The sequence below is a fragment of the Bubalus bubalis genome, chromosome 3 (genome assembly GCF_019923935.1).
Source record: "Bubalus bubalis isolate 160015118507 breed Murrah chromosome 3, NDDB_SH_1, whole genome shotgun sequence".
NCBI lineage: Eukaryota > Metazoa > Chordata > Mammalia > Artiodactyla > Bovidae > Bubalus > Bubalus bubalis.
The window spans coordinates 138,516,569-138,539,755 of NC_059159.1; the positions used below are offsets into that span (position 1 = coordinate 138,516,569).

A 23,187-nucleotide genomic window follows, 5' to 3' on the forward strand; every position below is an offset into this window, starting at 1 on the left:
TAAAACCCTTAGAATTTCCTGACAGAAGGGAGTGTCTTTTGTTATCTGTAACAAGTCCCTTTAGATCATACCTCACTTATGTTAATGATATTACTTAGGATGGGGCCCCCAGATAGCCTCAGAATGTGGTGGTCGCCAGAAAGATCATGTGATTTATTTGAGAGTTGGAACGTTCAGCCCATTCACCAACTTCCAGGGCTAGATGAGGATCTAGAGATGGAATTCTGTGAAACTCTTGTGCAATGAGATTCACAAACTTCTGGATTGGTGAACAAATTTACATTGTATGAGGATGACATGCCCAGATAGGGCACAGAAGCTCTGTACTCTCCCCCAACACCCATACCTTGCCCTACGCTTCTCTCCCTCTTCCACTTATCTATTTCTGAGGTCTACCCTTTATAAAAAACTGGTAAATTTAAGTGCAGTGTTTTCCTGAGTTCAGTGAGTCATCTGAGTAAATCATCAAACCTGATAAGGGGCTGTGGGAACCCCCAATTTACCGCCTGTCAATCAGAAGTACAGGTAGCCTGAGACTGGACTGGTATCTGAAGTAGGGGCAGTCACAGGGGACCAAGTCCTTTAACTTGCAGGATCTAACACTAACTCCAGGTATTAGTGTCAGAATTGAACTACTGGATACCCACCCAGGCAGTGTTGGAGAACTGGCTGGTATCAGAAAGAAAAAAAATCCCAGAATATGCCCACTAAAATAAAAAATGAAAAATATACAGTAGACTATACTTCTAATAATCTCTTTCCAGAAGACAGTGACTAGTTTAACAAGTAGAATTCACTGATGACTGGCTGGAACAGAGCTGCTGCCCATCATGGAAACAGATGTTTCTCTGAAGGAATTAAATCATGGAGAAACCTAACAGATACAGGAGGGTGACTGTTTATTGTACAACTTTGTATATAACCAAACAAATGCATTCATTTCTCACTTACTGAGTACTGTGCTATATGTTGGGAATAAGGTGAAAAGAAAGACAAGCATACCCTCAGAACTCAATCTGGTAGGAAAGACAAAATAAATGCACAATAAGTATTTCAACAGAGACTGTCACAGAATATCATGATAATATATTAACAGTACCTTAATATATTAATAGATAATATATTAAAAGCAAAATGGCTACTTTTCCACAAAATGCCATTTAATGAATTTGGAAAATGAATAAGTTGGCAAGAAGTAGGGAGAGCTGGGAGGATGATTTAATACTAGGCACAACAGACATTATCTACAAAAGCACAGATATAAATGTGAGAACTGATGCATTCTTAAACCACAAAAAATTCAGTATGACCAAAAGAGCAGACAACAGTGCTCACCAAACATCTCACGTGCAGTCTTCTTTTCTTTCGGCAGTTGGACAAACTGCCATGTGACTAGTTAAGGCCAAAAGACTGTAAGAAATGCTATGTGTCACTTCTGGCCCAAGTTTAGAATATAAGGTTCAGCTTAAAACACTTTAGCTCTATCTTCTGCCATATTCCAAATGGTGCAGCTACAAGATAGTAGAATTCCATTAGTTTGAGTCCCTGAGGACTATGTAGATGGATGCCTCACTGACCAGTGAAACACACGAAGCGTGAGCAAACTATTACATTTAGAATGGATAAACAAGGTCCTAATGTACAGCAGAGGAAACTATATTAAGTATCTTGTGGAAAATCATAATGCAAAAGGATTTTCTTAAAATGTATATATGTGTATAACTGAGTCACTTTGCAGTACAGCAGATTGACATACTGTAAAATCAACTATACTTCAGTAAAAAAAGAAGTCATGAAGAAAAGGCAACCCACTCCAGTATATTCTTGCCTGGAGAATCCCCATGGACAAAGGAGCCTGGAAGGCTACAGTCCATGGGGTCACAAAGAGTCGGATATGACTGAGCAACTAAGCAGACACATTACCACAGGATAGCCTATCCTAACCAGTGTAACTTGTGCAGAATGTTAAATGAAAATGGAGAGGCTACATCACAAAATCTTGATATATTTCAAATGCAAGACAGTCACTTAAGATATTTTTAATAACAGTATGCAAATGACATAGAGTAATAAACATTTTTAAAAGTTGAGGAGCTACATCAAGGAGTAGCAACAGAATAGAATCATTACATGGGGTGGGAGAGAAAAGATTTTATGGACCAAGAGACTTGGCTGGAGATAGGTAGTAGTCTGAGACAAGATGATGAATTTATTTATTTGTTAAAAAGCCTCTTGATGAAAGTGAAAGTGGCGAGTCAAAAAGTTGGCTTAAAGCTCAACATTCAGAAAACGAAGATCATGGCATCTGGTCTCATCATTTCATGGGAAACAGATGGGGAAACAGTGGAAACAGTGTCAGACTTTATTTTTCGGGGCTCCAAAATCACTGCAGATGGTGACTGCAGCCATGAAATTAAAAGACGCTTATTCTTTGGAAGGAAACTTATGACCAACCTAGATAGCATATTCAAAAGCAGAGACATTACTTTGCCAACAAAGGTCCGTCTAGTCAAGGCTATGGTTTTTCCAGTGGTCATGTATGGATGTGAGAGTTGGACTGTGAAGAAGGCTGAGCGCCGAAGAATTGATGCCTTTGAACTGTGGTGTTGGAAAAGACTCGAGAGTCCCTTGGACTGCAAGCAGATCCAACCAGTCCATTCTGAAGGAGATCAGCCCTGGGATTTCTTTGGAGGGAATGATGCTAAAGCTGAAACTCCAATACTTTGGCCACCTCATGCGAAGAGTTGACTCATTGGAAAAGACTCTGATGCTGGGGGGGATTGGGGGCAGGAGGAGAAGGGGACGACAGAGGATGAGATGGCTGGATGGCATCACTGACTCGATGGATGTGAGTCTGAGTGAACTCCGGGAGTTGGTGCTGGACAGGGAGGCCTGGCATGCTGCGATTCATGGGGTCACAAAGAGTCGGACACGACTGAGCGACTGATCTGATCTTGCTTTCTAAGAAGGAACATACAGGCTTAAGTACTTAAGAGTAACATCAGGTAGTATCAAAGAAAGCTGAATACAAAGTACGGAGTTCAGAATTGATGTGGGTTTAGGTAAAGATTTGAGAGTCAACAATTTACAGTTAGGATAACGTCACTGGGGAAAACAGAATAAAAGAAGAGAAGAAAGAGAAGGCAGAACTTGGCGGAACAATACTAATAAAAAGAATAGGAAGAACAGACCCACAAATGAGAGAGAAAAAAATTGGTCAGAAAATTAACCAGGGAAAAAGCATATCAGGAATTAAAGAAAAAAAATTTCAAGGAAAGACTGGTAAGCATTAGAAGACAGCAATTTAGATTTTAAAACCCTTTCTTTCAATCCAAGTGTCTAAAAATCTAAAAAAGTGTCCATTAAATTTGGCAAGCTAAGAGGTCAATGGTGACTTTATCAAGGGAACTGATGGGGGCAAGAAATAGAGCACAGCAAACTTAAGTGAAAGAGAAATACAGACAGAAAACAGAATATATCTTTTCGAAAAATAGCTGAGAAAGAAAAAGAAAGGTGGTAGTGGGATTCTCCTGCTTTTAAATATGCTGCAGATGCTGCTGCTAATTCGCTTCAGTTATGTCCGACTCTGTGTGACCCCAGAGATGGCAGCCCACCAGGCTCCCCCATCCCTGAGATTCTCCAGGCAAGAACACTGGAGTGGGTTGCCATTTCCTTCTCCAATGCATGAAAGTGAAAAGTGAAAGTGAAGTCGCTCAGTTGTGTCTGACTCTTCGCGACCCCATGGACTGCAGCCTACCAGGCTTCTCCGTCCATGGGATTTTCCAGGCAAGAATACTGGAGTGGGGTGCCATTGCCTTCTTCGTTTAAACATGGGACAGACCTTAATGAAAACACACAGCAAAAAAAAAGCCAAATATACAGGGTAAACAGAATAACTGATGGAGAAAAGTAACTATGATAGGAGGGGATGGGAATGAAATAAGCAATAAAGGGACAAATTAATTAAAAGTTTCTGTGGGCTTTAATTTCTTTGCCTATAAAATGAGAGAAGAGGGACTTCCCTAGTGGTCCAGTGGTTAAAACTCCATGCTTCCAATGCAGGGGCCCCAGGTTCACTCCCGGCTCAGGCAACTAGATCCCACATGCCCCAACTAACAGTTAACATGCCACATCTAAGATCCAGCACAGCCAAATAAATAATATTAAAAAAAAAAAAAAAATTGAGGGAAGAGATTTACCCCAATAATACACTAAATAATTTCATCCTAATCTTTCTCGATTGTTCATGTTAATCAATTTTCCATCTAAAACTCATCTGCCTCAACCAAAAGAGAAACATTTAGCCCAAGATGTGTTTAAATCAAACATTAAAGAGAGAGAGAGAGAGAATGTGAATCAATGCCATGACCTAAATGTTGTTTCCAACATAACTGGCACAGTAGAGCTATCAATAAATTACTAAAAAACTTCTCCTGGAAGTGAAAGAAAATATGAGCCTCGATACATGAAAACTGTATAAGGATTAATTACACAACTTATCATGTCATTATTCACATTTTGCTGTCAGGTTTTTGTTCCAACCTTGTGTATATTATAAACTCACATTTATTATTGTAAAATTTTTAACGATGCATCGTGAAATTCTGAGTGAAGAATTAATAGGTGAATTTTATGCAGATACTTTCTCTGAATGTCCAAGTGATATACATGCTACCGTCTCAGAAGATGACAGTTCTTTAGAATACAGTTCTGATTCAGATGATGTGAATATTAGACCAACAAAAAGAAAACTGTAGTGACTGATTCTGATACAGAAAGTGAAAATAAAACTCACGGTGCTGGAAGACTTCACAGGTGTGTCAGGTGTAACTACTCAATGCGATAAACTGCAAAGTATTAGTAAAATAAGAGAACTAATTTTTGGCTACCCAAAATAAAAATTGCTGGTCACAGGTTTTAGTTTCTGCCAAAAGTTCCCCAGTCAATAACGAATTAAAATGTCATTTCAAGGTATTATACTTGTCATACAACTTAGGAACGGAAAGAAGCACTAAGCCATTTATCTATCTAGTTCAACTTCTGTTAGCTTCAGATCACTCTATTCCCCAACTAAACCTTCCTAAGAACCTCAGTGTAAAAACTAATATAAGAAAAGTAGTTTTGGCTGATGCAGAAGATCCTTAACTACCAGGCTTGCATCAGGCCTTTCTGTGTGAGTTTAGAACAGTTAGAAAATCACTAATGCAATCTGATCCTTTCGTTTTACAAAGGAGAAAATCGTGTTCAGGGTGTTAGCTTATGATCAACAACTAACTAATCTTTTCCAGAGTCAATTATGTGGTGGTCAAATCAGGTACACATACAGTACATCTCTTTCATTAAAAAGAAATGTGCCACTTACTGATCACTTATTATATATAAATGTAACCTAAGCAAGCACATCTGTATTCCCAAATATCCCCTTAATAATTACAATTACAGAAATAAGCTAGAGAAGTTTTTGTCATTGCTAAAGTGACTTAATGTTTAACTGTCATCTTATTTAAAACTATCCTGGGAAAAAGGAAATTTGTTTATTTTTATCCTTATGAAAAATGACTAAAGATACTTACCTAAACCAAAAGGGTTGCTAGTGGCAGAACCAGACGTGGAGTTACTACTAGGAGCTGATGATGTGGTAGCACTGGTCCCACTGGCATTTGTTTGTTGAGCTGAATGATCCTGAGGCCTAGGAGAAATAATTTACACCATAATATAAACATTGGAGCAAATTATTTTCAAAAGGAGCTGTAAAATTCCAACAGGATCAAATAAAGATTTTAAACCAACTCGAATTATCGTAAAGTATATATGCTGAGAAAATTAAGCACAAGGAACATGAATATAAACAAATATAGTAAAATCCCATGAAATGCAAACAATACTTCAATTGCCCCTCAAGTACTGCTGCTGCTGCTGCTAAGTCGCTTCAGTCGTGTCCGACTCTGCGTGACCCCAGAGACGGCAGCCCACCAAGCTCCCCCGTCCCTGGGATTCTCCAGGCAAGAACACTGGAGTGGGTTGACATTTCCTTCTCCAATGCATGGAAGTAAAAAGTGAAAGTGAAGTCACTCAGTTGTGTCCAACTAGCGACCCCATGGACTGCAGCCTACCAGGCTCCTCCGCCCATGGGATTCTCCAGGCAAGAGTACTGGAGTGGGGTGCCATTGCCTTCTCTACCTCAAGTACACTTGTCGTAAATATTTCATAAAAAGCATTCATAAACATAAAAAATGTCATAAACATTTCAATCATATCGATTGTGTAAGAGAGGGAGACAGATCACCTCACAGAAAAGAATTAATGACTGATGACAATCACAAAGCCTGACTGTATAAGCAATTTTTAATCTATCTCCTAAGTTCTTAAGGACTGGGGAGCAGTTTTACTCAGAACTAAAAATGCTGAAAGTAAAAAAAGAGACTTGACCAAAGAAGACTGCAAAATCAATACAAATAATAACTCATTATTACTTAATATCAAGCAAAAAATAAGGCGAGTTTATTAGAAAACCTTTCCGTCTGACACCAGTGAAGAGTTCTGAATCTCACTTAGTCTGAATGATGATAAAATACCATATCCAAGTAAGAATATGTCTAAGGAAGCTCTAAGGAGCTCTTTCACTAAGTAGAAAATAATTCTAAATGAAAAGAAAATATACCAATTTAATGGGTGATATTTTTTTCTTATTGGTACACAAATAAAAGTATCTCTTAAGAACTGAATAGTGCCTTAGATTTAATGAAATATGGTTACTAATTTGTGGTTTGCAAAGATGAATCACACCTCTAATCTTTGTCCAAAATTCTGAGACCAAAAAACACAGCTCAAAACATTAATTTGGTTGTTCTGTAATTCAAGTAATATAATAATAATGATGATGAACATTCTAAAATATCAAATGTGTAAGTATTAGCATTACTGAATCATACTGGCTTTTTAAAAAACATCTGGTTATCAACAGCAGCAAATAAATGAATTTTAATCTATTTACACATTAATGACAGCAAATCATTTAAAGGCAAGACTAGTTATTTTTAAAAGGGAATTATAAACATTTATTCATGGTTTACAGCTAAAATGTTTCTAAAAACTTACCTGTTTTGTGTTTTGATGACAAGGTGAACAGTAAGTCCATCGTGAATTCCATGCTGACTCAAAGTATCTTGATCTTTTAAAATTTTTCCAGCAAATATCAACACAAGTTGGTCAGTATGTGATTTGAAACGTTTAGAGATTTCTTCCTTGAACTAAGTAAGAATAAAATAAATATGTATTATAGATATTTACATAGCATTATCCAGTCTAGTTTCTAGAAGAAGTACTTCAAAAAGCCCCCAATTACTGATACTACAATAACTCAAACAGTATGAAGACATATCCTTTCTGTGTCCGTATCTTGATCTTAGTGGGAAATGAGTATTACCATTTCACTCATCTCTAATGCAAACGTTTTATTACAGATGCATATATCCTATATTCAAAGCCTAATAATCCACTTCTTTGTCATAGCCTTATTCAATTTTACATCAATGGTACTAAATGCTGTTCAAGCTACACATAGCTCTTATCAAGTTTACAATATTCCTTTCCTCATATTTCCATCTCAAATTCTGCTCCTTTCTACTTCAATATAGAGAAAGCCAACCTCTTATTATTGACTTAGGCAAAGTTTTCGTAAAACGTAATTAGGAAGAAGCCAAGAAAGACTTCCTGGGGAGGAGAATAAAATGCAGAAACATACAACAGAAGAGTGTGTCATACTACTGGACTACCCAAAAACTTCATTTGAGTTTTTCCATAATATCTTGCAGAAAAGCCAGAACAAACTTTCTGGCCAAACCAAGATAAGAAAAGTTTACTTATTCTATGCTAGATAAGTTTCTCACACTTTCACCAAAATCACCTATATACTTAGGTTTTACTCCACTGTTGGAAGTCAGAAAATCTCAGGGTGGGTAAAGAAATTCAAAGAATCCCATCATACCACAATGCCCTACACAAATTATCTCAATAGACAATAACATTATCATCAAGGCAATGTTTTGGAAATATAAGGGGTATTTCTGGTTGTCACAATAAGTGGAAAGACACGTTAAATAATATCTAACATTTTCTTCCAGGGGTAGGAGGGGAGATGTAGAGGAATACAAATATAAAGCAAGATAGATCATACGTCAATCATTGTCAGAGGTGAACCAAAATTCATCACATTCTATCTTTGTGTATAAATGAAATTTTCCATAACCAAGTTACAACACTCAATCTAACTTTTATTTAAAAATCATAACGTGAAATTATACTGCAGTAAATATTTCAGACCTGTACCATCTGAACTTTCCTTCCTTTGAAAATATATGATATATAACCCTTTTATATTGAATGGTTTGCCTTGGAAACGAACAGAGATCATTCTGTCGTTTTTGAGATTGCATCCACGTACTGCATTTCGGACTCTTTGTTTCCAAGGCAAACCATTCAACATCACAGTAATCCAAGTCTATGCCCCAACCAGTAACGCTGAAGAAGCTGAAGTTGAACGGTTCTATGAAGACCTACAAGACCTTTTAGAACTAACAGTCAAAAAAGATGTCCTTTTCATTATAGGGGACTGGAATGCATAAGTAGGAAGTCAAGAAACACCTGGAGTAACAGGCAAATGTGGCCTTGGAATACGGAATGAAGCAAGGCAAAGACTAATAGAGTTTTGCCAAGAAAATGCACTGGTCATAACAAATGCGCTCTTCCAACAACACAAGAGAAGACTCTATACATGGACATCACCAGATGGTCAACACTGAAATCAGATGGATTATATTCTTTGCAGCCAAAGATGGAGAAGCTCTATACAGTCAGCAAAAACAAGACCAGGCACTGCTTGTGGCTCAGACCATGAACTCCTTATTGCCAAATTCAGACTTAAATTGAAGAAAGTAGGGAAAACCACTAGACCATTCAGGTATGACCTAAATCAAATCCCTTATGATTATACAGTGGAAGTGAGAAATAGATTTAAGGGACTAGATCTGATAGAGTGCCTGATGAAGTATGGAATGAGGTTCGTGACATTGTACAGCAGACAAGAGATCAAGACCATCCCCATGGAAAAGAAAGGCAAAAAAGCAAAATGACTGTCTGGGGAGGCCTTACAAATAGCTGTGAAAAGAAGAGAAGCGAAAAGCAAAGGAGAAAAGGAAAGATATAAACATCTGAATGAAGAGTTCCAAAGAATAGCAAGGAGAGATAAGAAAGCCTTCTTCAGCGATCAATGCAAAGAAATAGAGGAAAAGAACAGAATGGGGAAGACTAGAGATCTCTTCAAGAAAATTAGAGATACCAAAGGAACATTTCATGCAAAGACGGGCTCGATAAAGGACAGAAATGGTAGGGACCTAACAGAAGCAGAAGATATTAAGAAGAGATGGCAAGATTACACAGAAAAACTGTACAAAAAAGATCTTCATGACCCAGATAATCACGATGGTGTGATCACTGACCTAGAGCCAGACATCCAGGAAAGTGAAGTCAAGTGGGCCTTAGAAAGCATCACTACGAACAAAGCTAGTGGAGGTGATAGAATTCCAGTTGAGCTATTCCAAATCCTGAAAGATGATGCTGTGAAAGTGCTGCACTCAACATGCCAGCAAATCTGGAAAACTTAGCAGTGGCCACAGGACTGGAAAAGGTCAGTTTTCATTCCAATCCCAAAGAAAGGCAATGCCAAAGAATGCTCAAACTACCACACAATTGCATTCATCTCACACGCTAGTAAAGTAATGCTCAAAATTCTCCAAGCCAGCAATATGTGAACCGTGAACTTCTTGATGTTCAAGCTGGTTTTAGAAAAGGAAGAGGAACCAGAGATCAAATTGCCAACATCCACTGGATCATGGAAAAAGCAAGAGAGTTCCAGAAAAACATCTATTTCTGCTTTATTGACTATACCAAAGCCTTTTACTATATGGATCACAATAAACTGTGGAAAATTCTGAACGAGATGGGAATACCAGACCACCTGATCTGCCTCTTAAGAAATCTGTATGCAGGTCAGGAAGCAACAGTTAGAACTGGACATGGAACAACAGACTGGTTCCAAATAGGAAAAGGAGTACGTCAAGGCTGTATACTGTCACCCTGTTTATTTAACTTATATGCAGAGTACATCATGAGAAATGCTGGACTGGAAGAAACACAAGCTGGAGTCAAGATTGCCGGGAAAAATATCAATAACCTTAGATATGCAGATGACATCACCTTTATGGCAGAAAGTGAAGAGGAACTCAAAAGCCTCTTGATGAAAGTGAAAGTGGAGAGTGAAAAAGTTGGCTTAAAGCTCAACATTCAGAAAACGAAGATCATGGCATCTGGTCTCATCACTTCATGGGAAATAGATGGGGAAACAGTGGAAACAGTGTCAGACTTTATTTTTGGGGGCTCCAAAATCACTGCAGATGGTGACTGCAGCCATGAAATTAAAAGACGCTTACTCCTTGGAAGGAAAGTTATGACCAACCTAGATAGCATATTCAAAAGCAGAGACATTCCTTTGCCAACAAAGGTTCGTCTAGTCAAGGCTATGGTTTTTCCAGTGGTCATGTATGGATGTGAGAGTTGGACTGTGAAGAAGGCTGAGCGCCGAAGAATTGATGCTTTTGAACTGTGGTGTTGGAGAAGACTCTTGAGAGTCCCTTGGACTGCAAGGAGATCCAACCAGTCCATTCTGAAGGAGATCAGCCCTGGGATTTCTTTGGAAGGAATGATGCTAAAGCTGAAACTCCAATACTTTGGCCACCTCATGCAAAGAGTTGACTCATTGGAAAAGACTCTGATGCTGGGAGGGGTTGGGGGCAAGAGGAGAAGGGGACGACAGAGGATGAGATGGCTGGATGGCATCACTGACTCGATGGACGTGAATCTCAGTGAACTCCAGGAGTTGGTGATGGACAGGGAGGCCTGGCGTGTTGCGATTCATGGGGTCGCAAAGAGTCGGACACGACTGAGCGACTGATCTGATCTGATATGAACCCTTGTATATAAGATAAGCAATTTTAAAATAGGAAAATCTTTGCTAAAGCACCAGTAGCACAATATTTTATATAAAAAGATTAAGTCCAATCATGAATTAACCATTCTCATATTATTAAGCATTTCATTTCTCTCTTTGGCAGCTGTTAGAAATAATAAGGTAATATGCATAGCACATAGTTTTACAAGAATCGAATGAGAATGTATGTAAAATTCAAGCATCAGGTACATAAGGTAGTTTAATAAACAGTAGCTACTACAAGGCCAGCTTTTTAAACCTCAGTAACTGAAGATGACTTTTAATCCTATTTCAGATACAGAAACAGACGGGGGTTCAATATGCTCCTCTCACAGTGACAGCTAATCAACTGTCAGGTTAAGATTGAAATTGGAGCCCCTGGTGGCAGAGATGGTAAAGAGTCTGCCTGCAGTGTGGAGACTCGGGTTCGATCCCTGTGTTGGGAAGATCCCCTGGAGAAGGAAATGGCAACCCACTGCAGTATTCTTGCCTGGAGAATCCCATGGATGGAGGAGCCTAGCAGGCTACAGTCCATGGGGTCGGAAAGAGTCGGACACGACTGAGCAACTTCACTTTCACTTTTCTTTTTCAAGCTTGAAAACTAGGTTTGACTTTAAGAACCAATCGTCGCCAGTCCAGGTTCGATGCACGATACTGGATGCTTGGGGCTGGTGCACTGGGACGACCCAGAGGGATGGTATGGGGAGGGAGGAGGGTTCAGGATGGGGAACACATGTATATCTGTGGCAGATTCATTTTGATATATGGCAAAACCAATAAAATATTGTAAAGTTAAAAAATAAAAAAAAAAAGCAAAGGAGAAAAGGAAAGATATACCCATTTGAATGCAGAGTTCCAAAGAATAGCAAGGAGAGATAAGAAAGCCTTCCTCAGCAATCAATGCAAAGAAATAGAGGAAAACAACAGAATGGGAAAGACTAGAGATCTCTTCAAGAAAATTAGAGATACCAAGGGAACTTTTCATGCAAAGATGGGCTCGATAAAGGACAGAAATGGTATGGACCTAACAGATGCAGAAGATATTAAAAAGAGGTGGCAAGAATACACAGAAGAACTGTACAAAAAAGATCTTCACCATCCAGATAATCACAATAGTGTGATCACTCACCTAGAGCCAGACACCCTGGAATGTGAAGTCAAGTAGGCCTTAGGAATCATCACTATGAACAAAGCTAGTGGAGGTGATGGAATTCCAGTTATTTCAAATCCTGAAAGATGATGCTTTGAAAGTGCTGCACTCAATATGCCAGCAAATTTGGAAAACTCAGCAGTGGCCACAGGACTGGAAAAGGTCAGTTTTCATTCCAATCCCAAAGAAAGGCAATGCCAAAGAATGCTCAAACTACCGCACAATTACATTCATCTCACACACTAGTAAAGTGATGCTTAAAATTCTCCAAGCCAGGCTTCAGCAATACGAGAACTGTGAATTTCCAGATCTTCAAGTTGGTTTTAGAAAAAGTAGAGGAACCAGAGATCAAATTGCCAACATCTGCTGGATCATGGAAAAAGCAAGAGAGTTCCAGAAAAACCTCTATTTCTGCTTTATTGACTATGCCAAAGCCTTTGACTGTGTGGATCACAATAAACTGTGGAAAATTCTGAAAGGGATGGGAATACCAGACCACCTGACCTGCCTCTTGAGAAATCTGTATGCAGGTCAGGAAGCAACAGTTAGAACTGGACATGGAACAACAGACTGGTTCCAAATAGGAAAAGGAGTACATCAAGGCTGTATATTATCACCCTGCTTATTTAACTTATATGCAGAGTACATCATGAGAAACGCCGGGCTGGAGGAAGCACAAGCTGGAATCAAGATTGCTGGGAGAAATATCAATAACCACAGATATGCAGATGACACCACCCTTATGGCAGGAAGTAAAGAAAAACTAAAGAGCCTCTTAATCAAAGTGAAAGAGGAGAGTGTAAAAGTTGGTTTAAAGCTCAACATTCAGAAAACTAATTTCATGGCATCCAGTCACATCACTTCATGACAAATAGATGGGGAAACAGTGGCTGACTTTATTTTTCTGGGCTCCAAAATCACTGCAGATGGTGACTGCAGCCGTGAAATTAAAAGACACTTACTCCTTGGAAGGAAAGTTATGAACAACCTAGACAGCATATTAAAAAGCAGAGATATTACTTTGCCAACAAAGGTCCATCTAGTCAAGCCTATGGTTTTTCCAGTAGTCATATGTGGATGTGACAGTTGGACTATAAAGAAAGCTGAGTGCAGAGAATTGATGCTTTTGAACTGTGGTGTTGGAGCAACTCTTGAGAGTCCCTTGAACTGCAAGGAGATCCAACCAGTCCATCCTACAGGAAGGACTGATGCTGAAGCTGAAACTCCAATACTTTGGCCACCTCATGGGAAGAGCTGACTCATCTGAAAAGACCCTGATGCTGGGAAAGACTGAAGGCAGGAGGAGAAGGGGACGACAGAGGATGAGATGGTTGGATGGCATCACCGACTCAATGGACATGGGTTTGGGTGGACTCCAGGAGCTGGTGATAGACAGGGAGGCCTAGCATACTATGGTTCATGGGGTTGCAAAGAGTCAGACACGACTGGGTGACTGAACTCAGATTAACTATACTCTGTGCTAAGTCACTTCAGTCACCCATTTCTGGTGTACAATGGCCTTTTAGTATATTCACAGATTTCATCCAACCATCACCATGGTCAATTTTGAAATTTTCATGTTCTCAAAAAGAAACCAGTACCTTTTAGTTATGACCTTCCTATCCCCCCATCACTCCAAACCATAAGAAACCACTAATTGGGGAGTTCCCTGGCGGTCCAGTGGTTAGCACTTGGCAATTTCACTTAACACGTTTGAAAGGTGCATGCATGTTGTGGTATGTATCACTACTTTATCCCTTTTTATGGCCAAACATTCTAATGTATGAATATACAGCATTTTGTTTATCCATCAATTGATGGGCACTTGGGCTGTTTCCACCTTTGGGCTATTATGAATAATGTTGCTATAAACTGAATGGGGAAGATCCCCTGGAGAAAGAAAACAGCAATCCACTCCAACATTCTTGCCTGGGAAATCTCATGGACAGAGGAGGCTGGCAGGCTACAGCCCATGGGGTCCTGAAAGAGTCAGACATGACACAGCGACTAAACAACAACAAGTGTTTTATGTACAAGGTTTCCTGTGGACATGTGACTGCATTTCTCTTGGATATATACTCAGATGCAGAATTAAATTACTGTTAATTCTTAATCACTTGAGGAAGCACCAGAGCGTAATCCTAAGTCTTTAATGGCTATTACTATTGTACAATCCTACCAGCAGTGTATAAGGTTCTAATCTCTCCACACTGTCACCAATATTTATTACCTGTTTTTAATAGCCACCCTAGTAGATGTACTGTAGTTTTGATTTGCATTCCCCTGACAACTAATGACATTGAGCATCTTTTCATGTGCTTATATTTATATTTTTGGACAACTTTATTCACATCCTTTGCCCATTTTTTAACTGGGTTATTTGCCTTCCTATTACTGAGCTATAAAAATTATTTACATATTCTAGATATGTCTCAATCAGAATACGATCTGGAAGAAGAAACATTTTAAGGCACGAACTCATAAAATACAAGAAATTGAGACTTTTTGGTTTTAACTAGAACAAGGTTTTGATCCTAAACATCCAATGGACCCAGGAGAACTGAATCCTCAACTGGCAATACAGAAAACCAAGCTAATACAATCCCCATAATCTATCCCCACAATCTACAGAATTCCTAGAAGACTCAATATGGTACCACCAGGGGCTGAGAACAGGGTATAAGGTGACAGATGCTGAAGGACTAAAATAGGGGATTTGAAAGTCAAAGCAGACACATCTTCGCATGCTAAGCAAGCAATCGTCCCTCCCCAAACCCAACAAAAAGAAGGATTTTTTTTCCTTTGGAAGGAGAACAGGGTCTCTAGACTAAAGAACATACTACACACCGAGAACAGGAGTACAGCACTAAAACAAGAAGATTAAGTCAACAGAGACATACTAGATGCTTAGCCTCTCCCCATTCCCCTCACGGCTATCAAACGGCATACTGACGTCTGGACTTTCAACATCCAAGCATAAAAATAATAATATACAATGTCTCCAAGGAAAATCTAACTAGGCTAAAAGAAAAGAACTTAGAGGTAAGGACTTAAGGGTTTTCACTAGATAGCTATGCAAGGCAGTGGTTCCTGAAGTGAGTGGAGGCCTCTATCTGCCCTGGGGAGCATCTGGCAATATTTGAGGACATTTTTGGTTGTCACAACATGGGTTAAGGGCCACTAGTGGGTAGAGACGAAGAGGCTAAATAACTACAACACACAGCTCAGCCTCAACAACAAAGGATTTTAAAACCCCAAATGTCAACAATAATGAGGTTGAGAAACTGTTCTAGAGCTGTACTTCTCAAAGTGCTGTCCCCCAGATGAGCAACTTTCACCATTACCAGGTTAATTTGATAGAAATGCAAATTCTCAGAACCCAGTCAAATCTGAAACTCTCAGGATGAGGTCCAGCAAGCTATGTTTTGTTTTTTTATTTTTTTAATCTATGGTTTAACAAGCTTCCCAGGTGATCAGATGGTTCTGATGGACAGTGCTCTAGGTCTAATAAATTTCCCCCAAATTTGCAGGCAATTAATGAATGAGGTTTGTGACATTGTACAGGAGACAGGGATCAAGACCATCCCCATGGAAAAGAAATGCAAAAAAGCAAAATGGCTGTCTGGGGAGGCCTTACAAATAGCTGTGAAAAGAAGAGAAGCGAAAAGCAAAGGAGAAAAGGAAAGACATAAGCATCTGAATGCAGAGTTCCAAAGAATAGCAAGGAGAGATAAGAAAGCCTTCCTCAGCAATCAATGCAAAGAAATAGAGGAAAACAACAGACTGGGAAAGACTAGAGATCTCTTCAAGAAAATTAGAGATACCAAGGGAACTTTTCATGCAAAGATGGGCTTGATAAAGGACAGAAATAGTATGGACCTAAACCTAACAGAAGCAGAAGATATTAAGAAGAGGTGGCAAGAATACACAGAAGAACTGTACAAAAAAGATCTTCATGACCCAGATAATCACGATGGTGTGATCACTGACCTAGAGCCAGACATCCAGGAATGTGAAGTCAAGTGGGCCTTAGAAAGCATCACTACGAACAAAGCTAGTGGAGGTGATGGAATTCCAGTGGAGCTCTTTCAAATCCTGAAAGATGATGCTGTGAAAGTGCTGCACTCAATATGCCAGCAAATTTGAAAAACTCAGCAGTGGCCACATGACTGGAAAAGGTCAGTTTTCATTCCAATCCCAAAGAAAGGCAATGCCAAAGAATGCTCAAACTACCACACAATTGCACTCATCTCACATGCTAGTAAAGTAATGTTCAAAATTCTCCAAGCCAGGCTTCTGCAATACGTGAACCGTGAACTTCCTGATGTTCAAGCTGGTTTTAGAAAAGGCAGAGGAACCAGAGATCAAATTGCCAGCATCCGCTGGATCATGGAAAAAGCAAGACAGATCTAGAAAAACATCTATTTCTGCTTTATTGACTATGCCAAGCCTTTGACTGTGTGGATCAAAATAAACTGTGGAAAATTCTGAAAGAGATGGGAATACCAGACCACCTGACCTGCCTCTTAAGAAATCTGTATGCAGGTCAGGAAGCAACAGTTAGAACTGGACATGGAACAATAGACTGGTTCCAAATAGCAAAAGGAGTACGTCAAGGCTGTATATTGTCATCCTGTTTATTTAACTTATATGCAGAGTACATCATGAGAAACGCTGGACTGGAAGAAACACAAGCTGGAATCAAGATTGCCGGGAGAAATATCAATAACCTCAGATATGCAGATGACACCACCCTTATGGCAGAAAGTGAAGAGGAACTGAAAAGCCTCTTGATGAAAGTGAAAGAGGAGAGTGAAAAAGTTGGCTTAAAGCTCAACATTCAGAAAACGAAGATCATGGCATCTGGTCCCATCACTTCATGGGAAATAGATGGGGAAACAGTGGAAACAGTGTCAGACTTTATTTTTTTGGGCTCCAAAATCACTGCAGATGGTGACTGCAGTCATGAAATTAAAAGACGCTTACTCCTTAGAAGGAAAGTTATGACCAACCTAGATAGCATATTCAAAAGCAGAGACATCACTTTGCCAACTAAGGTCCGTCTAGTCAAGGCTATGGTTTTTCCAGTGGTCATGTATGGATGTGAGAGTTGGACTGTGAAGAAGGCTGAGCGCCGAAGAACTGATGCTTTTGAACTGTGGTGTTGGAAAAGACTCTTGAGAGTCCCTTGGACTGCAAGGAGATCCAACCTGTCCATTCTGAAGGAGATCAGCCCTGGGATTTCTTTGGAAGGAATGATGCTGAAGCTGAAACTCCAGTACTTTGGCCACGTCATGCGAAGAGTTGACTCATTGGAAAAGACTCTGATGCTGGGAGGGATTGGGGGCAGGAGGAGAGGGGGATGACAGAGAATGAGATGGCTGGATGGCATCACTGACTCAATGGACGTGAGTCTGAGTGAACTCCGGGAGTTGGTGATGGACAGGGAGGCCTGGCGTCCTGCGATTCATGGGGTCGCAAAGAGTCGGGCACGACTGAGCGACTGAACTAAATTGAATGAACATAGTAAGTGACATTAAAAGTAAACAGTCACTAAAATCAACAACACAAAAGGTGTCCTTAACAAATAACTTGCTAACAGGAAAAAAGCAGAGAGGAACCTATAGATGAAAATGAAACTTTTAAGTTAACATGGGACACTCGACCAAGATAAAATCATAAACTGGGTCTTAAAACAAACCTTGGAAATGTTAATAACTGTAAGTTTGAAACCATGTAAGTATATTCTCTGACAGTAATGGAGTAACAGTAGAAATACCTGTTAGAAATACCTCTCTCGGTAACAGAGAGATACCTGAAACATTTCCACATTAAACAAAACACTTCCAAATAAGTCATGGGTCAAAAAGAAAGTCTTGAAGAACAAATAAAAAAATATTTTCAACTGAACAAAAATGAAGCTACAATGTCAAAATTTGTAAGATGCAGCTACAGCAATACCTAGAAAAATTTATAGCGTTAAAGACATAAATTTAAGAAAGGTCACAAATCAGCAACCTCGAGTTTCAACCTTTAGAAAACAAGAAAAACAACAAATGCTATGCTATGCTATGCTAAGTAACTTCAGTCGTGTCCGACTCTGTGTGACCCCAGAGACGGCAGCCCACCAGGCTTCTCCATCCCTGGGATTCTCCAGGGAAGAACACTGGAGTGGGTTGCCATTTCCTTCTCCAATGCATGAAAGTGAAAAGAGAAAGTGAAGTCGCTCAGTCATGTCCAACTCTTCGCGACCCCATGGACTGCAGCCTACCAGGCTCCTCTGCCCATGGGATTTTCCAGGCAAGAGTACTGGAGTGGGGTGCCATTGCCTTCTCTGAACAAATGAACCCCCCGCAGAAAAGAGCAGAAATCAAAAACAGAAAAATAAGAAAAACATCTCTCAAAATATCAGTAAAATTGATTAGAATCTAGATACATAGGCCAAAAAAAAAGCCAGAAGATATAAATTAGCAATATCAGGAACAAGAAAAGGAAATGACTACAGACCTCACAATTAAAAGGATAATAAGGAAAATTCCTTATTCCTTATTGTTGTTGTTTAGCTAGTAAATCGTGTCCAACTCTTTTGCGATCCCATGAACCATTTCCTTCTCCAACGGATATTCCCGATCCAGTGATGAAACCCAAGTCTCCTGCACAGGCAGGCATATTCTTTATGACTGAGCCACCAGAAAAGCTCAAGAAAAACTCTGCATGCAAGGTGTTTGATAACTTGGATGAAATGGACCAATATCTTGAAAGATTCAAGCTACCAGAACTCTCATCCTCTCTTCTGAAAATAGAAAAGGAAAACATTTTCAATTAATTTCATGAGGGCAATATTACCCTGATACCAAAACTAGAAAAGAAAAACCACAGACCAATATCCCTCATGAACAGAGACAGAAATGCTCCATAAAATACCAACAAGTTAAATCCAGCAATACAGAACAAGAATAATTATTAGTGACCAAGTGAGGTTTACCCTAGAAATTTCAACATTTGAAAAACCAATAATTTACCATATTGACAAAAGGAAAAGAAAATCCACACCATCTCATCAATCAATAACAAAAAAGCATTATAAAGCATTCATTTCTAAGAAAATTCCCAGGAAATCAGGAATAAAAGGAAACTACTTAAGACCTGATAAAGTACATCTACAAAGTATCTACTGTTTGGAGTAATAATGGTGACCAATTGAATATTTTCCCTCTAAGACCAGTAACAAAGCAAGGATGTCTGCTCTCCAAATAATAACTGATTCCACTTATACAAGATACCTAGAACAGACAAATTACCTAGAACAGACAAGATACCTAGTCAGAAAATTAACTGCTAGACGCCAGGGGCTGGGAAGCATGGAGGGGCAATGGGGAGTTAGAGCTTAATGGAGACAGAGTTTCAGTTTAGGAAGGTGAAAAATTGGGGAGATGGATGATGGTGACAGTTGTCCAACAATGTGAATGTACTTACTGCCACTGAACTGTACCATCAAACATGGTTAAAATGCTATGTTTTACATCATGTGACTTTTACCACAATAAAAACAAACTTTAAAGGAAAAAAGGGGGTGATGTCTGCTCTCTATTCATTCTATTCAACATCATATTGAAAACTCCTGCCAATGCAACAAGGCAGGAAAAACAAATGCATAATTAGTACAAAAGAGGAAAAAATATGAAACTTATCAGTTCCTTGCAACATATGAGCTTTATTTGCATCTCACTTGAAACACACATCTTTTGCTCTAGAATGGGAAAAGCCAGACTGGGAGAAAACACTTAGAAATGATCATCTTATAAAGTACTGTTATTTAAAGTAATTCTCTGGTGATCCAGTGGTTGACAGTCTGCCTGTAAATGCGGGGTTCACAGGTTTGATCCCTGATCTGGGAGGATCCCACATGCCAAGGGGCAGCTGGGCTCGTGTGCCACAACTACTGAGACCACGCTCTAGAGCCTGTGGGCCGCAACTACCGAGGCCGGGCACCACAACGACTGAAGCCCTTTCACCTACAGCCTGTTCTCCACAACAAGAGAAGTCACTGCAAGAAGCCTGCGCACCACAACTGACAAGTGGCCCAAGCTCAACTCAACGAGAGAAAGCCATGCACAGCAACAGAGGCCCAGTGCAGACAAAAATCAATAAATAAAGGTTAAAAAAAAAACACACACAATTTAAAAAACAGGCAAAAATTTTAACAGATATCTCACCAAAGAAGATACACAGATGGCAAAGAAGCATATTTGTATCATAGGCCATTAGGAAATTGCCAATTAAAACAAGAAAGACAGTGCTATAGAACTATTAGGATGGCCAAACTAAAACAGAAACATCATCAAATACTGGCAAGGAAATGAAACAGGAACTCTCATTCATTGCTGATGGGAATACAAAATGGTATAGCCACTTTGGAAGAGTTTAGCAATTTCTACAAAACTAAAGTCTTACCATTGGGTCCAGCAAGAACCCTCTCCCTGGTATTTACCCAAAGGAGTTGAGAACTTTTGGACAAACAAAACCTGCTCACAGGTGTATATGACAGCTTTATTCATTAATGTCAAAGCTTGGAAGCAACCAAGAAATTGTTCCACAGGTGAATAAATAAACCACAGTACACCCAGACAAAGGGATATTATTTAGCAATAGAAAGAAATAAGCTATAAAACCATCCAAAGAACCATGGATGAACCTTAAATGCAGCTACATACTGTATAATTCCAACTAGACAATATTCTGGGAAGGACAAAACTATGGAGACAGTAAATGGATCAGTGGTTGCCAGGAGTTAGGGTAGAGGCAGAGCATATACACTATATACACTTGTCAAAACACCAAGAGTGAGTCTTAAACTATGAATTTTGAATGATAAGGATGTGTCAATGTAGGTCCATCAATTATAACAAATGTACCATCTGAGCGTGGGATGCTGATGGGGAGATTTAAGTGTGTGTGTGTGGGGGGGGGGGGGGCGCAAGGAGTATGGGAACTCTCTATTTCCTGCTCAAGTTGCTATAAACCTAAAACTGCTCTAAAGTCTTTTTTTAAAAAGGCAAAAATATATAGTAAATTCATGCTATCGATACACTTAAATAGTCATTTTGAGACAATGGGGAAATTCTGGATTGGTGAAATTCAGACAGTATTAATTGGTGAAGGCTGGATAATGTACTGTGTTTTTTAAAAGAGGGTCCTTATCTTTTAGAGATACATGCTAAAATATTAAAGGATGAAGAGATATAATTCATGAGAGATGAGTCAGATAATGGAACTGGAAGGAGCCTTAAGGGTAAGTACACTTAAAACAAGCCTGGCTCTAAGATTAATTGTCAAAGCTGGGAGAAGGATTCATGGGGAGTCAACTTACTATTATCTCTACTTCTTTAATATTTAAAATTAGCCATATTTTTTTCATTTGTTTTTAAGTGAAGAATAAAATTACCCATGATTTTAAAATTGAGAAAAATTTTAAAGCAGGAAGAGTAACTGGCAAACTAAAATTTCATAACCAGTGCGAATTTCCCCAAAAATGCAATCAAAATAGACATGTTCTGACACACAAAAACCAAGAATTTGTTACCCAGCATATACAGACTACAGGAAATGTTAATGAGTTCCTCAGACAGACAAAAACGATCCTCTCCTAGGTGAAGGAATAAAACAACGAAAAGAATAAATCAAAATAAAAACTGACTTTATAAAGTATTAACAATGTCTTGCGTTGGAAGGAGGAAAAGAAGAGGACAAAGGAGGAAGGAAGGAGGGGGGTTCAAATAGAGTCTGCAGGCAGGTACAAACAGTGCTCAGTTGTTCTCAGGTTCCTGTAATAACAGCAAAGAAGACTTACTGATTTAGACATTCTGTAAGATGCATATGGTATTCTCTGGGACAACTACTAAACAATATCAACAGCATACATCTACCAACCTCATAAAAGGGGCAACTGGAAAGTGGGGCGGGGGGGCGGATAGCTGGAATAACACAAAACAAAAGAGAAAAAAGCAACATAGGAGAGACAGGAAAAACAGAAATCAATGGTAAAATGGGAAATGTAAAGCAAATGTATCAATAATTACATAACAGACTACTTGTTACAAAGACAAAATTGCCAGACTATCTAAAAACCCAATTTCATGTTGCTTAAAAAAGGATACACATAAATTACTAAGGGAAGCAAAAAAAAAAGAATGAAGATAGACTACACAAAAACTAACCAAATAAAGTTAGTGAGGCTACTCGACAATTTTAAAAAAATTTAAAGTTTTAAATTTGACACTTGAAGTGTAGCTGATTTACAGTGTTGTGTTAATTACTGCTGTTCAGCAAAGAGACTCAATTATACATATTGTGTGTAAATATATAAATATATACACACATTCTTTTTCAAATTCTTTTCTATTATGGTCTATCACAGGATACTGAATAGTTCCCAGAACAAAGCAAACTTTAATACAATACAAAAGCAACTAGGACATTTCAACATTAGAAAGTGTTCAATTCACAAGAAAACTTTACATGTACATGTATATCATAATACACCTTCAAAATACATAAAGCAAAAATAAAATAGAACTACAGAGAAAAATAGACTAATCCAAAAGTACAGTAACATATTTTATAGCACATTTACCTCAGTAACTGATAGAATAAAACAGGCAAAAAGAAAAAAAAAAAGATTTGAACTTAATTAACTGATGACTCAACTGGCATGTATAAAACACTGTATCTAACAACCACAGAATAAGTGTTCTTTTCTAGTACATGTTCAAACTTACATACTGGGCTACTGGCCTCCCCGGTGGCTCAGAGGTAAAGAATCCTCTGCCAATACAGGAGACATAGCTTCAATCCCTGGGTCAGGAAGATTCCCTGGAGAAGGAAATGGCCACTCACTCCAGTATTCTTGCCTGGGAAATCCTATGGACAGAGGAACCTGGCAGGCTACAATTTCTTTGGCGTCATAAAAAAAGAGTAGGACACAAAATGGCAA

General features: G+C 39.0%; 1 protein-coding gene across 2 annotated transcripts in view; it reads right to left on the reverse strand.

Moving 5' to 3' along the window:
• The window catches only part of UBQLN1 (ubiquilin 1), a 59,091-nt gene that overhangs the window by 16,609 nt on the left and 19,295 nt on the right, over window positions 1–23,187 (reverse strand). For both annotated transcript variants that reach the window (XM_006041964.3, XM_006041963.3), the window contains exons 2-3: window positions 7,099–7,250; window positions 5,574–5,689 (exon numbers count right to left, since the gene is read on the reverse strand). In XM_006041964.3, the coding sequence (XP_006042026.1) occupies window positions 5,574–5,689; window positions 7,099–7,250 (268 nt within the window). The remainder of the gene's footprint in view (window positions 1–5,573; window positions 5,690–7,098; window positions 7,251–23,187) is intronic.